Source organism: Xenopus laevis, chromosome 8L (assembly GCF_017654675.1).
Source record: "Xenopus laevis strain J_2021 chromosome 8L, Xenopus_laevis_v10.1, whole genome shotgun sequence".
Classification (NCBI taxonomy): domain Eukaryota; kingdom Metazoa; phylum Chordata; class Amphibia; order Anura; family Pipidae; genus Xenopus; species Xenopus laevis.
In genome coordinates this window covers 4,244,027-4,259,038 of record NC_054385.1, presented here as the reverse complement: position 1 = coordinate 4,259,038, position 15,012 = coordinate 4,244,027, and the positions used below count along the sequence as shown (strand labels likewise).

Genomic DNA, 15,012 nt, shown 5'->3' with positions numbered 1-15,012 from the left:
TAATATGACTCCAATGGAAGGAAGGAAGGAAGGGGTTGTATCTTGGCATGGGTGCTGCAGATCCCTTGTCTGTGTCTTAGCGGTTGCACAGGGGCTGCTGGGAGTTGTAGTTGTTACAATGGATTACAGCTGGCAGGTAAGGGCAGAAGATTTGGGTGTTTTGGATATGGGGGAGAGTAATTGTCTTCTGCACTCCTACTTCCTGCTCAGTGGTAGCCACAGGAAGTGAGGGGAGCAAGAGAGAATGTAGCACATTGATACAGCGGACATGTTGCTCTAGTACTTCCAGTGATCAGGGTGGGATAGAGGACACCCAACATCTGTGTAACCCGTCGCTCCCCCCAATGCTACTGTGTGTGTCTCTGTGTGTTCAGTTCCATAGACCTTCCTGCCAATAGGGAGCTGCTATTTTCCTACAGAAAATCTTTTCTTTGGACGTTGTAAATTCCCAAATAAAATATTTTGCGCTCTCGGGCACTTTCACCTCCGACTCTCTTGTCTCTTCATTTTATTTCTTTCTAGCCATCCCTTTAAATGTATTTACTGCCGCCACTACCAAGATGGCAGCCCTTCCCTGTAGGGCACTGGACAAGGTCACCTGGGCTAATAAGCCACAGCAGCCAATCAGAGGGGAATAACCAGTGTCCGTTTGTTGCGTAAGGGGAGAATGCTTTATATAATACTACTTGATGCTGAACTACAACTCACAAATGCTTTGCTAACCCTTGAAATCTGGGGTGCCACTGGTTATAGTATATAGGGAATATATTAATAACAGAATGTAGATTTATATCAGTGGATTTATATATTAATAACAGAATGTAGATTTATATCAGTGGATTTATATATTAATAACAGAATGTAGATTTAGATATCAGTGGATTTATATATAATAAATGTAGATTTAGATATCGGTGGATTTATATATAATAATAAAATGTAGATTTATATCAGTGGATTTATATATAATAATAAAATGTAGATTTATATCAGTGGATTTATATATAATAATAAAATGTAGATTTATATCAGTGGATTTATATATAATAATAAAATGTAGATTTATATCAGTGGATTTATATATATATATATATATATATATATATATATATATATATATATATATATATATAAAATGTAGATTTATATCAGTGGATTTATATATATATATAATAAAATGTAGATTTAGATTTCAGTAGATTTATATATAATAATAAAATGTAGATTTAGATTTCAGTAGATTTATATATAATAATAAAATGTAGATTTAGATATCGGGGGATTTAGAATAGAGTGGAAATACCTATAGGGCTCTGCCTTATGAACACACGCAGTGAGCTCCAGTCGCCGGCAGGGGGCGCTGCTGTAAATGTAAATCAATCCACAGCGGATAGACCTGACCGGCTGCTGTTACTTTGTGGTGCAGTTCGCTCCTCCCACCAGCAGGGGTCTCTATGGGAATTACATGTTCCTGCAGGCGCTGTGTTGTTGGCCCTGGTAACCAGGAGCCGGAATGGGGTAAAGCTGTAGCAGCGCTGCTGAGAGAACTCGGGGAACGGAGACACTGAGACTTATCTGAGCAAATGGTAATGTACTTGTAGCTTTTATATCAACTCACTCACTGCTGTGGAACCTTATTTGTGTGGCCTGGAGTCCCCCTTAATGTCTCTGGGCTGTGAGTGCCCCCCCTAATGTCTCTGGGCTGTGACTGTCCCCCCTAATGTCTCTGGCCTGTGACTGTCCCCCTTAATGTCTCTGGCCTGTGACTGTCCCCCCTAATGTCTCTGGCCTGTGAGTGCCCCCCCTAATGTCTCTGGCTTGTGACTGTCCCCCCTAATGTCTCTGACCTGTGACTTTCCCCCCTAATGTCTCTGACCTGTGACTGTCCCTCTAATGTCTCTGACCTGTGAGTGTCCCCCCTAATGTCTCTGGGCTGTGACTTTCCCCCATAATGTCTCTGGGCTGTGACTTTCCCCCATAATGTCTCTGGCCTGTTAGTGTCCCCCCTAATGTCTCTGACCTGTGACTGTCCCTCTAATGTCTCTGACCTGTGAGTGTCCCCCCTAATGTCTCTGGCCTGTGAGTGTCCCCCCTAATGTCTCTGACCTGTGACTTTCCCCCCTAATGTCTCTGGCCTGTGACTTTCCCCCCTAATGTCTCTGGCCTGTGACTGTCCCTCTAATGTCTCTGGGCTGTGACTGTCCCCCCTAATGTCTCTGGGCTGTGACTGTCCCCCCTAATGTCTCTGGGCTGTGAGTGTCCCCCCTAATGTCTCTGGGCTGTGAGTGTCCCCCTAATGTCTCTGACCTGTGAGTGTCCCCCCTTATGTCTCTGGGCTGAGGGGAGTGAGTGTCCCCCTGAAGAGGCTCCCTTATATATATATATATATATATATATATATATATACACACATATATCTCAGTATATGAGCTGGTCAGGGAGGGAGGCGACTGACACAACATTTCGTTACCATGGAGTTGTCTCATCTGCTTCTGACTGTCAATCATCCTTTGCAGTTTATTGTAATGTTTACTGTACATGTGCTGAGTGCCCTTCCGTCGGCTCCAGACAACTGTCATACAACTCCCGTGCACCTTTCAGTACTACCCCCCTATAACACCAGAGAGACCCCCTGTGTCCCTATTGTCAGTACTTTGGGTGTTCTAGGGGTCATGTTGAAGCAGTGCACCATTTGTCTAAGCAGACATTTATCATTATCATTTTTTTATATTTACCTGTATGTGTATTTTCCTACTAGATTTATCTGCCATGACGACCCAGGGATAAGAGCTTCCAGTGTTTGTTTTTTCCCTTTCCTGGGCACGGGACTAATGTAGCCGAGAGCTTTATAACCTCATGATGGACCTTTCTACGTATTTACGCTCCAGCATCTATTTTTGCTCTATAACAATGCGCCAGAGAAAGAAATAAGCCGCCTGCCATGCCTCTTAGAATGGAGCGACAGAATCCTGGTGCTGTTTTTGCTTCCGGAGAAGACAATGTAAGTGAGAGAAAATACAGCGGTATCAGGGAGTGGATTGAGATGCAGGTGGATCAAACGCTGACCCATTCCATGAATGAAAGCGTGAGACGGGGCAGTACGGAGAATCCTGGTGCCGTTCCCAGTGATGTGGTTCCGAGACCCCCCTGCAAACCCAAACCGAGGGAACGTCGGCTGGAGAGAGCCGTGTCGCTGGATGAGAGACATTGGAGAAGGCGGTTTAAAGCGAGTCAGGACAGCTTAAGGGATCCTGATGAAACGGGATCTTCCAGTGGGTCGCTTCAGGAAGAATCCGCCGTTCTGGAGAGTGCAGCCCAATTTACTGACGAGTTCAAAGGGCAAAATAGCTGCTCCCAGAGCCTGTCTCTTAATCCCATGAAGCCAGGTATAGTGTTGGGATATCCAGGGAACAGCAGTCCCTCGCCTCGACTGTCTCAGATTGCGCCCAAGCATGCTCTCCCCCAGATAGAGATGAACGTAACCTCGAGGGCACTCAGGACGGCTAATCGGATAGACCCGGATTATATGGATTATAAAGAGGCTTCTTCCCAACTGAGGTGCCTGAGGCAGAGCAGCAGTCTGAGCGACACGAGACTGCACAACAACAGCAGCAGCAGCATGGTTTGTAATCAGTGTTCCAGCGACTCCATGAAGTCTACCTATAGCCTGCTCACACCTATCCGCCCAAAAGATATGCGCAACAGGTAGGTGGCCCAAATGACCTCACACGGGCTACACATTGTGTCTAGTAGTGCAGTTGGCCATGGCCAGTACTTTACAGGGGTTGTTCACCTTCAAACACCTAGTTGGTTTCACCAGAAATAATGACCTTTTCCAATGACTTTTGTCACCTTCTATAGCAGCTCTGGGATGGGTTGGCGACCCTGTGAACTGTTCTAAATTGATCCATTTAGTTGATCCATTTCTTATCTTTGTCCCTGCTGAGCAGAATCTCTGGGTTTCGGTTCAGTGGGTTTCAGACAGATCAGCAGAAATAATGACCTTTTCCAATTACTTTCTATTTTCTATGTGTTTTTCTAATATTGAAGTGTAAAGTGTCATTTTTCACCTTCTAAAGCAGCTCTGGATGGGGGGGGTCGCTGACCCTGTAAACTGTTCTAAATTGATACATTTAGTTGATCAATTTCTGAGCAGAATCCCTGGGTTTCATTACAGGCAGCTGTTAGAATTGATACAATAGTTGCTGATACTCCAGAGATGCTGCTGAGAAATGGATCAACTAAATGTTGTAAAATTGTAAGGGTAAGGGCACACGGGCAGATTCAGGGAGATTAGTCGCTCTGGCGACAAATCGCCTCTTCTTCAGGGCGACAATTGCCCCAAACTGCCTTCCCCTACCTTCCCGCAGGCTATAATGAAAAATCGTCAGCACTACCGGGGCGACTAATCTCCCCAAGGCGACTAATCTACCTGAATCTGCCCATGTGCCCTGACCCGAACAGTTCAGAATCTGCTCCTGAATTACTGAGCTGCCAGATTCGGGGAGATTAGTCGCCCTGGGGAGATTAGTCGCCAGGGTGACAATCTCCCCGAACTGCCTTCCCCTACCTTCCCGCAGGCTGTAATGAAAAATCGCCAGCGAGATGGCACTCGTGGTGATTCGTTTTCCAAAGTAGCCTCACGAGGAAACCGGGCGACTTCGGAAAACAGAGCCCTGCAAGTGCCGTCCTGCTGGCGATTTTTCATTATAGCCAACGGGAAGGCAGTTCGGGGAGATTGTCGCCCTGAAGAAGAGGAGATTTGTCACCGGGGCGACTAATCTCCCCAAGGCGACTAATCTCCCCGAATCTGGCAGCTCAGTAATTCAGGAGCAGATTCTGAACTGTTAGGGTCAGGGCACACAGGAAAATTCGGGGAGATTGTCGCCCTGAAGAAGAGGAGATTTGTCACCGGGGCGACTAATCTCCCCAAGGCGACTAATCTCCCCGAATTTTCCTGTGTGCCCTGACCCTAACAGTTTAGAATCTGCTCCTGAATTACTGAGCTGCCAGATTCGGGGAGATTAGTCGACTTGGGGAGATTAGTCGCCAGGGTGACAATCTCCCCGAACTGCCTTCCCCTACCTTCCCGCAGGCTGTAATGAAAAATCGCCAGCGAGATGGCACTCGTGGTGATTCGTTTTCCAAAGTAGCCTCACGAGGAAAACAAAGCGCTGCAAGTGCCATCCTGCTGGCGATTTTTCATTATAGCCGGCGGGAAGGAAGGGGAAGGCAGTTTGGGGAGATTATCACCCTGAAGAAGAGGAGATTTGTCACCGGGCGACTAATCTCCCCAAGGCGACTAATCTCCCCAAATCTGCCCGTGTGCTCTGACCCTAACAGTTCAGAATCTGCTCCTGAATTACTGAGCTGCCAGACTCCAGAGACAGGGACTTTAAACTTTTGGAAAAATGATAAAAAAAATGTAAAGTAGTTGAAACATGTCTTTATATCTGGGGAACAATATGAAAACAATTGAACTGAAATAAAGTGTTTGGAAGGTGAACATCCCCTTTAATTCATACTAATCAGAAGCTGAGCTTTCTCTTCATTCCTAGAAGTTACCTGGAAGGGAGTTTATTGGCCAGCGGTGCTTTACTGGGGGCAGAGGAACTGGAACGTTACTTCCCAGACAGAAGACTGGCAATTTTTATTGCCACGTGGAATATGCAAGGAAAAAAGGTAACATATCTGGAAATTGAGGGGCAGGTGGAAAGCAGGACCAACAATGTAGAAGTTATGCTACACCCAGGGTTCAAATTGGAATTCCAAAATCCAGCACTTTTTGGGAGCATTTGTTTTCCTCCATATTGTTTTGGCGTCAGATTCAATTTTCCCAGCCAAAAAATCATGTCACTTTAAAGGACAAGGAAAGTTAAACTAAAGAAGTCGCTAGAAATGTTGTACATGATGTTTTGTGCTTCTGTACCAGCCCAAGGCAACCCCAGCCCTTTAGCAGTAAAGATCTGTGTCTCTAAAGATGCCCCAGTAGCTCCCCATCTTCTTTTCTGCTGATTCACTGCACATGCTCTGTGCTGCTGTCACTTACTGAGCTTAGGGAGCCACTCACAATATACAGTACACATAGAATAGGAATGTCACAATATAAGGCTGATTAGTAATTAATACACATAATTACTACATGGCAGCACAGAAACCAGTGCAATTAGCATCAGAATGTAATAATCAGCAAACCTGTAGCATCAGCTTATATTACAGCCAGGGAAGCTCATTTTCTGCTGGATAATTATTGACGAGCCCTAAGCTTAGCTTCTCAACAGCCAATCAGAGCCCACTGAGCATGTGAGTGTCACAGACACTTTCCAAGATGGTGACCCCCTGTGACAAGTTTGAAGTCCTGGATCATTGCTGCTATTGACAAGCTGAAATTTTAAGCTGGTGCAATAAATTCACTATATTAAATATGAAATTTTAAGCCACATTAATTTTTAGGGTTAAGTTCTCCTTTAAAGCTCTAGAAAACTCAGCGTGACATTTTTCTAAAGTACAAAGGAGCATTTAGGACAACTAGAACAGGCTACACACGTGTCTACCAAACCCCACTAGGGTCACTGCTTCATAGATGTGGCAGGCGAAATTATCCGCGTGGGACTGTGGAGTATGAGTATGACAGCTCTCATAATATTAAATAATGATAAATTAGACTCTTAAGGGGGGCTCAGGAGTTTTACTGGATATTTACTATGGAACAGCAGCTTATTATTTGCTCAGTTTCTGAATATATAAAATATCAGGTGCTTTTTCCCCTCTGAGTGCAGGGAACAATTACATTTTTAGTTTATCATTGTAGGTGTAGAGTCTTATAATAAACGGCACGAGTTCAGATATTCAACGTGCAGCATTCCCTGGCAGCCGAGGGATTATGGGAGATCTATTATAACCCCGTCTGGGATACCTGCCGTGGAACTTTCCACTCCGCTTTCCTTTCTGTTCTAAAGATAAACTCTTTCCTGCCGTGGGAGCATTGCGATCCCCGGGGTCGTAGATACACTCGCTTTTGTTTGTGGAACGTCCATGACATCCACCAGCTCTGCTCAATTAAGCTTCTCTCAGTAGATCTGTTCCCTGCGTGTATCAAAGCAACATGATGCTAAACTTCCTATCGTCCTGACATCTCAGCGGCTTTTGGACATTTAGGGGCAGATTTATCAAAATGTGAGTTTAGAGCTTGGTAAATAAAAGCCCACGTTCTATTCATTCCTATGGGATTTTTAGAATTGTATCTATCGATGGGCGAACGTTAGAACTCACCATTTGATAAATATGGTTCTAAAAATCCCATAGGAACTAATAGAACATGGGTGAGTTTTTATTTATTAAGTTCTAAATTCACATTTTGATAAATCTGCCCCTTAGGCTTCAGGCCCCTCCTTTGCAGACAAACATCGGGTTGGGTCCCTTTAGCCCATAATGAGATGATGAAAGGCTCAAGCAAGGCACATGGAGTCACTGGTTGAGACTGTTGCACCGGCTGCCCCTAAATCACTTTTTTTGTTTTTTCCTCAGGAGCTTCCCGAAAGCCTCGATGACTTCTTATTACCCTCCGATGATGACTTTGCACAGGATGTATACGTTATTGGAGTGCAAGAAGGCTGCCCAGACAGGTAGGCAGTAAGAAGTAGTATCTCTCCATCCCTTTCTATTCTCTAACCTTCTAGCAAGTACAGCTGTTAATCACATCTAAGCTGCTTGACCTTGCACCCTTTATACATTCCACTGGGACAGTTTGCTGCACCCTTTATACATTCCACTGGGGCAGTTTGCTGCACCCTTTATACATTCCACTGGGGCAGTTTGCTGCACCCTTTATACATTCCACTGGGGCAGTTTGCTGCACCCTTTATACATTCCGCTGGGGCAGTTTGCTGCACCCTTTATACATTCCACTGGGGCAGTTTGCTGCACCCTTTATACATTCCACTGGGACAGTTTGCTGCACCCTTTATACATTCCACTGGGGCAGTTTGCTGCACCCTTTATACATTCCGCTGGGGCAGTTTGCTGCACCCTTTATACATTCCGCTGGGGCAGTTTGCTGCACCCTTTATACATTCCGCTGGGGCAGTTTGCTGCACCCTTTATACATTCCGCTGGGGCAGTTTGCTGCACCCTTTATACATTCCACTGGGACAGTTTGCTGCACCCTTTATACATTCCGCTGGGGCAGTTTGCTGCACCCTTTATACATTCCGCTGGGGCAGTTTGCTGCACCCTTTATACATTCCACTGGGACAGTTTGCTGCACCCTTTATACATTCCCCTGGGGCAGTTTGCTGCACCCTTTATACATTCCGCTGGGGCAGTTTGCTGCACCCTTTATACATTCCGCTGGGGCAGTTTGCTGCACCCTTTATACATTCCGCTGGGGCAGTTTGCTGCACCCTTTATACATTCCACTGGGACAGTTTGCTGCACCCTTTATACATTCCGCTGGGGCAGTTTGCTGCACCCTTTATACATTCCGCTGGGGCAGTTTGCTGCACCCTTTATACATTCCACTGGGACAGTTTGCTGCACCCTTTATACATTCCCCTGGGGCAGTTTGCTGCACCCTTTATACATTCCACTGGGACAGTTTGCTGCACCCTTTATACATTCCTCTGGGGCAGTTTGCTGCACCCTTTATACATTCCACTGGGACAGTTTGCTGCACCCTTTATACATTCCCCTGGGGCAGTTTGCTGCACCCTTTATACATTCCACTGGGGCAGTTTGCTGCACCCTTTATACATTCCACTGGGGCAGTTTGCTGCACCCTTAATACATTCCGCTGGGGCAGTTTGCTGCATCCCTCCCCAGGCTTTAACAACTCACCTGCCTGCATTATTGTCATCTATGTATATAACAGCAGTGAAGCGCTAGGATTTTAACAAATGTACAGCAGTTGACTCGTCTCATCTGTAGCACCTACTGTATATTAGATTGTCAGCTCTCTAGTATAGTCACTCCCACTGCTGCTGACTCCTATAAGCAGCCCTCGGCGGCCGCGGTTCTGCAACACTGTGTGGGAATTAATGAGGATTAAGCGGGATGGTGTGATTCCCTTTGCAGGAGAGAGTGGGAAATCCGACTGCAGGAGACACTGGGACCTCATTATGTTCTTCTTCATTCATCCGGCCACGGCGTTCTCTACTTGTCCGTGTTCATCCGACGTGACCTCATCTGGTTCTGCTCAGGTACCGACTGATTTCACTTTTTTCCCTTACATGTAGCCATATTTACCTTATTAACACTATATGGATGGCACCCAGTAGTTTAGCTCTCATTAGTGTCACTGTGTATATCCTGCAGTGCCTGTTTCATCTGTACAGCAGGGACTTTACAACACTGGCATGTCAGCTCATTTTATTGCACAGTCATTTTCTTTCTGTGGTTTTGTCATGGAGTCTGTGTGATTTATCGTCCAACTATATCAGAACTGTTTTCTCGGAGAATTCCCTGCAGTAATGGCGCTGCTAATTAATGATCCTATCGGCTAAAGGGCAGAAAGGAGTGACGTTTATTTTGTTTACACTAATTAGCTAGTGATATCTTAATAGCTCAGTAACAGCAGCAGAAGGCAAAAGCTAGTCAGAGTGAGATTGATCGTTTTTTTTGGGTTATATATTTTTTATCCATATTTCCTTAGATTCTTTAACCAGTCCTTGTTGTGGCCACACAATGAGTTATATCCTTATACTTCAATATACTGTATGTGGTCTCCGCTGCAGCCCTTCATTGCAGAATATAAGATGCCTTTTTGCTTGTAATATATTAAACAAATACACATCAAATATAACTTCATTTCCTTTTGTTCTTCTCCAGAAGTTGAATCTGACACCGTCACCACGCGAATTGTGTCCCAGATCAAGACCAAAGGAGCTCTGGCCGTGTCCTTCACCTTCTTTGGGACCTCATTCCTCTTCATCACCTCCCATTTTACCTGTAGGTTTTCAGATTACCTTTTTTTTTTTCCCACCACAACGGGAAGTTTGAAAGACAAGTGCGTCCGTTATTAAACTGAATCAAATAGTGCGTGATAGAAAGGGGGGAAATGTAACATGAAAAAAAACAATCGCATACTTGGGTAAAGGGCATCACATTTTGGGGATATTAGAAGGGTAGAACATAAAGAATATATGCTTAGCTAATATATAGTGAATAAACTACCCCCTATTGTAAAGTATAAGGATATTATAAGTTACCGAGGAGTTCCATGACCATATAAGAACATGAGGCTGTTTTTATACAGGTCATGGAACTCAGAGGTAACTTCTAATATCCTCCTATTTGGAACAGGGGGTAATTTATTTATTATAATACACAAGTTTCAGTGAGTCATGTGACAGAAATGACATCACTAAGCTCTGATTATAACCGATGACATCACTAAGCACCGTTTATAAGGATATAATTTACAGGATATTCATGGCTCTTATTTATTTATTTATATATATATATAGTGAATAAAGTACCCCCTCTTGTAAAATATAAGGATATTATAAGTTACAGAGGAGTTTCATGACCATATAAAAAGACGAGGCCGAAGGCCGAGTGTTTTTATACAGGTCATGGAACTCCGAGGTAACTTCTAATATGCTTATATTTTACAAGAGGGGGTACTTTATTTATTATAATACACGAATTTCAGTGAGTCATGTGACAGAAATGACATCAGAACTCACCGTTTATAACTGATGACATCAGAACTCACTGTTTATAAGGATATAATTTACAGGATATTCATGGCTTTTGTGTATTTTATATATATATATATATATATATATATATAGTTATGGTAATTGGGTATGCTTAGTGGAAACGAGGTTGGGATACGCTGGCCTGGATAATAGAACAATTCCCCCGTTTATTGTTTCTATCAGTATCTACTGAGCTTCGTGGATATAAATTAATCTGTAGGATCTGGTGAATGTTTTCCAGCTGGAGATTCCAAGGTGGCCGACAGAATTTTGGACTACAAGAAAATCATTGAAGGTTTGCAGCTTCCGAGAAACATTCCGGACACTAATCCCTATCGCTCCAATTCCGGTGAGTGACTGGTAAAACCCTCAATGTTGTTTCTCTGGATTTATAACAACGTATTGTCACAGGTGCTTTTGCCCATAAAATGTAAAATAAAAGAGATTCTTTCCCAGTCATTTTAATTTGATTAAAATTTAGTGTAGTTTGATCGCTCTGTTATTAAAATGGTTTCATTGCTAGCCGATGTAACAAGCCGGTTTGATGAAGTGTTCTGGTTTGGAGACTTTAACTTCCGATTAAACAAAGAGCGGAGCATAGTGAATTCTATCCTGCAGAGCAAGTTGGAGAAAGACATGTCTCGCCTCGTGCAGTACGACCAGCTGACCAAGGAGATGAACGGAGGTACAGCGCTCCACCTCTCTTCAATGTTATCAGTCTGCGCCAATTCCTGTCTGAAGGTTATGGGGTTATCAAGACTTTTCTTCATTTCTCATCCTATTCAGAGACCATATTTAAAGGATTTCAGGAGGCAGAAATTCAGTTCCTCCCTACATACAAATTTGACATTGGATGCGATGTATACGATAGTTCATCCAAACAGAGGACCCCTTCCTATACGGTAATGACTTGTACATTTTATAAATCTTTCATTATTGGGGTTGTTCATATTTAAATGAACTTTTAGTATGATGTAGAGCAGCGATCCCCAACCAGTAGCTTGTGAGCAACATGTTGCTCCCCAACCCCTTGGATGTTGCTCTCAGTGGCCTCAAAGCAGGTGTTTATTTTTGAATTCCAGGCTTGGAGGCAAGTTTTAATTAAATAAAAACTAAGTATAGTGCCAAGTAGAGCCTCCTGTAGCTGCCAGTCCACATAGGGGCTACCAAATAGCCAATCACAGCCCTTATTTGGCACCCAAGGGACGTTTTCATGTTTGTGTTGCTCCCCAACTCTTTTTACATTTGAATGTGGCTCACGCGTAAAAACGGTTGATGCAGAGAGTGATATTCTGAGACAATTTGCAATGGGGTTTCATTTTTTTTATTATTTGTGGTTTTTGAGTTATTTAGTCAGTTTGCAATTTCAGCCGTCTGGTTGCTAGGGTCCAAATTACCCTAGCAGCCATGCATTGATATGAATAAAAGACTGAAGTAGAAATAGGAGAGGGACTGAATATAAAGATGAGGAATAAAAAGTAGCAATAGCAAAATATATGTACCGTATATACTCGAGTATAAGCCGAGTTTTTCAGCCCCGAAAATATGCTGAAAAACTCTACCTCGGCTTATACTCGGGTCAAGCGCAAAAACGGTCGCCGGCACCTAAGAATAGTCGCCGGTGCCTAAGAATAGTCGCCGGTGCCTAAGAATAGTCGCCGGTGCCTAAGAAACCCTCAATTTATTGATTGAAACTTACCAGAAGCTGCTGCATTTCTCACCCTAGGCTTATACTCGAGTCAATAAGCTTTCCCAGTTTTTGGAGGTAAAATTAGGTACCTCGGCTTATACTCGGGACGGTTTATACTCGAATATATACGGTAGCTTTACAGAGCATTTGTTTTTTAGATGGGGCCAGTGACCCCCATTTGAAAGCTGGAAAGATAAATAATTAAAAAAACTACTCAAAATTAAAAATAAAGACCAATGGAATGGTCACTTAGAATTGGCCATTCTATAACCTAGCTAACTTAAAGGTGAACCACACGTTTAAAGGACAAGAATAGGTTTTACCCTTTTAGGGGATGGTTTTACCCAACGAATTCTAATGATTTGTTATTTAGGACAGAGTGGTGTACAAGAGCCGGAATAAAGACGACATCCGGGTGCTGAAATATGCTTCCTGCTCACTAATAAACACATCTGACCACAGACCTGTGTTTGGCTTGTTTGAAATACGGATCAGACCCGGCAGAGACAAGTGAGTGCTTTTATATTCCTCACTGTTAAAATATGAATCTTCATCTGCAGCACAAAGTTTACAAAGTAATCAAGTTACTCTCCCCTGTTTCAATCTTTCTTCATGCAGTCGGTGGAGTCAGTTTGATTGACAGGTCTAATACATCCTTTGGGGGGGTTGTACCCTTAACCTAGGAGCTCACACTTTTAACCCTCTCTGATGGAAATCCTGTTTCTCTGAGTGCAGAGTCTGTTATTTTGTTACCTTTTGCTTGTGCTGGAGTTGGTTATTATTATTGAGTTGTTCTGCTAAGACAGGGAGCCCCCCCCTAAAAGATGTATTAGACCTACCTGTCAATCAAAATCTGACCCAGAGCTCAGCATGAAGAGTGACGGGTGGTGGAGAGTGAGATACTGATGAGTTACTTGATTATTTCTCAAATGGTACAGAATTTTTAAGTGATTGTATTTAGAATTCGATTATTTCAGTGAAGCTTATATAAAATTTTCATTTTCGAAGGAGAACTAAACCCTAAAAATGGATAGGGCTTAAAACGCCATATTTTATATAGTGAACTTATTGCACGAGACTAAAGTTTGAGCTTGTCAATAGCAGCAATGATCCAGGACTTCAAACTTGTCACAGGGGGTCACCATCTTGGAAAGTGTCTGTGACACTCACATGCTCAGTGGGCTCTGATTGGCTGTTGAGAAGCTAAGCTTAGGGCTCGTCACTAATTATCCAGCAGAAAATGAGCTTCCCTGGCTGTAATATAAGCTCATGCTACAGGTTTGCTGATTATTAAATTCTGATGCTAATTGCACTGGTTTCTGTGCTGCCATGTAGTAATTATCTGTATTAATTACTAATCAGCCTTATAGAGTGACATATATATCTATACTGTGTATTTTGAGTCAGTCCCTAAGCTCAGTAAGTGACAGCAGCACAGAGCATGTGAATCAGTGAATCCGCAGAAAAGAAGATGGGGAGCTACTGGGGCATCTTTGGAGACACAGATATTTACTGCTAAAGGGCTGTGGTTGCCTTGGGCTGGTACAGAAGCACAAAACATTATTTACAACATTTTTATCTACATCTTTAGTTACGCTTTAGTTCTCCTTTAAGGTGCTGAATGAAAATTAACTTGTATTTGGGGTCCTGCTCCATTCTCACACCAGTTTAAAAATCTGAATGACACGCAGGTTTGGGGAGAAGAGGGGGGTGTCAAGATGCCCCTCGTGAATACAGTGCTGCCGACTGCAGGAAAAGCTGTATTCATGGGGGAACTCTAGTAACAAGCAGCCAGGTGCAAAGTCATTTCATCAGCAAACAAGCCTTTTCATGTGTAGCACAGCAAAACAAAGCCAGGTCAGCTCATTGCTAGACCCTCCCGGTGCATAAACACAGTCTCCCTGTTTATTTCAGCATTCCCCTGGCTGCAGGGCAGTTTGACAGAGAGCTGTATCTGCTGGGAATAAAAAGGAGGAGCACTCGGAAAGTGCAGCATCGGCAGCTGGAGAAAAACCAGAAAACCAGCAGCGTATGCTCCATCTCCTGACTGTCACCCAACTCTGGGGATCAACATTCTGCTGCCCGTCGGCTTGGGACTACTAAACACACAGTAGTGTGACTTCTTACACTGTGACTCAGTCTACTCAAATATACCCTCGGGATTTTAAAGGGACCAACACAGCCTCCTTTTCTTTTTTTTTTTAAAGGCCTTTACCCCTAATTTATTTGTCTGTGTAATGCAGGATTAATCAGCTTTTGATTCAAAGGCTTTTCCCCAGTAACAACACTGGACCCTTAATAATCAAATGCCTCCTGCTTACGCCTTTATTTGTAATATATGTAAATATATATTTATCTCTCTCGGGGGTCTACTCACAAAATAAAACCATTTCATATACAACAGCAGTACTGTGTTTACTTAGATAGGAATCCAAAATGGTTTCCATTAGGGATGCACCGAATCCAGGATTCAGCCTTTTTCAGCAGGAATCGGCCGAATCATTCTGCCCGGCTGAACCGAATCCAAATTTGCATATACAAATTAGGGGTGGGGAGGGAAATCGAGTGACTTTTAGGCCCTAATTTGCATCTGCAAATTTGATTCAGTTAGGTATTCGGCCG

General features: G+C 43.5%; 1 protein-coding gene across 2 annotated transcripts; it reads left to right on the top strand.

Annotated features, from left to right (window-relative positions):
- The first annotated feature begins 1,356 nt into the window (after positions 1–1,356).
- LOC108698190 (phosphatidylinositol polyphosphate 5-phosphatase type IV) lies at positions 1,357–14,788 on the top strand. Of its 2 annotated transcripts, none has more exons than XM_018229487.2 (11): positions 1,357–1,586; positions 2,759–3,705; positions 5,562–5,682; positions 7,528–7,625; positions 9,073–9,197; positions 9,826–9,945; positions 10,942–11,049; positions 11,224–11,385; positions 11,487–11,602; positions 12,764–12,900; positions 14,305–14,788. In XM_018229487.2, exons 2-11 carry the CDS (start codon positions 2,942–2,944, stop codon positions 14,435–14,437), a joined length of 1,884 nt encoding a protein of 627 aa, XP_018084976.1. In that variant the 5' UTR covers positions 1,357–1,586; positions 2,759–2,941; the 3' UTR covers positions 14,438–14,788. The 2 variants fall into 2 exon arrangements, with proteins under 2 accessions (XP_018084976.1, XP_018084975.1); XM_018229486.2 differs by having other exon boundaries at positions 1,365–1,586; positions 5,559–5,682.
- Positions 14,789–15,012: the final 224 nt, after the last annotated feature.